The sequence below is a fragment of the Pterocles gutturalis genome, unplaced genomic scaffold, assembly GCF_000699245.1.
Source record: "Pterocles gutturalis isolate BGI_N339 unplaced genomic scaffold, ASM69924v1 scaffold3432, whole genome shotgun sequence".
Taxonomy (NCBI): Eukaryota; Metazoa; Chordata; class Aves; order Pterocliformes; family Pteroclidae; genus Pterocles; species Pterocles gutturalis.
Window position 1 is genome coordinate 8378 of NW_010109926.1, and position 655 is coordinate 9032.

General features: G+C 57.4%; 1 protein-coding gene across 1 annotated transcript in view; it reads left to right on the forward strand.

The window, feature by feature from the left end:
- Positions 1–655, forward strand: part of ZNF76 (zinc finger protein 76) — a 9495-nt gene that overhangs the window by 7142 nt on the left and 1698 nt on the right. Inside the window, exons 12-14 of the mRNA XM_010073119.1 lie at positions 1–33; positions 137–250; positions 602–649. The exon at positions 1–33 is cut by the window's left edge and continues 141 nt beyond it. Coding sequence (XP_010071421.1) covers positions 1–33; positions 137–250; positions 602–649 — 195 coding nt within the window. The remainder of the gene's footprint in view (positions 34–136; positions 251–601; positions 650–655) is intronic.

Consider the following 655-nt stretch of genomic DNA (forward strand, 5'->3'; position numbering starts at 1 on the left):
GGGCCCAACCCGGATGGCACTGAGACGCAGCCGGTACAGACAGAACTGGGACCTTCCCTTTTCCCTGCAGAGAAACAGCCTGCTAGAAGGGAATTGCTTTTCTTTTAAAACACATTTAATTTTTATCTTTTCCTAGGTTACTGTAGTCACTTCTGGAGCAGTCCTGTCTGAAGAATCAGCCATCACATCCCTCTGTCATCAGCAGGTGGCATTTCTGGCCACCGCCAACGGCACCCACATTGCAGTGCAGGTACACACAGCTCCTGCCTCATTCCCCTTCGTTCCCCCACCCACCCCCTGGCTTCCCCATTTACCCCCTTGCTCTGCTGCATCTCCCCTTGCCCAGGCTGCTTCCTCCGTAATTCCCAGACACCCCACGTGTAGGGGAGAGCAGGAAGGTGCTCCATGGATTGCAGAATGCTCCTTTGTAACAGCCTTTCCCCGCTGTAGCCGTGTCTCTCTCTGCTTTGCGCTGCCGCTTTCTCCCTGTGCCACCCCCTCCCAGTCCCTCATCCCCCTGTCCTGCCGGGGGCTGCCCCAAGCGAGCCCCCCCAGCCCAGCTTTGGGAGGATGGTGCCATCTCTCTCTCTTCCCTCACTAGTTAGAAGAGCAGCAGAGCCTGGAGGAAGCCATCAGCATGGCCGCCGCAGCAATC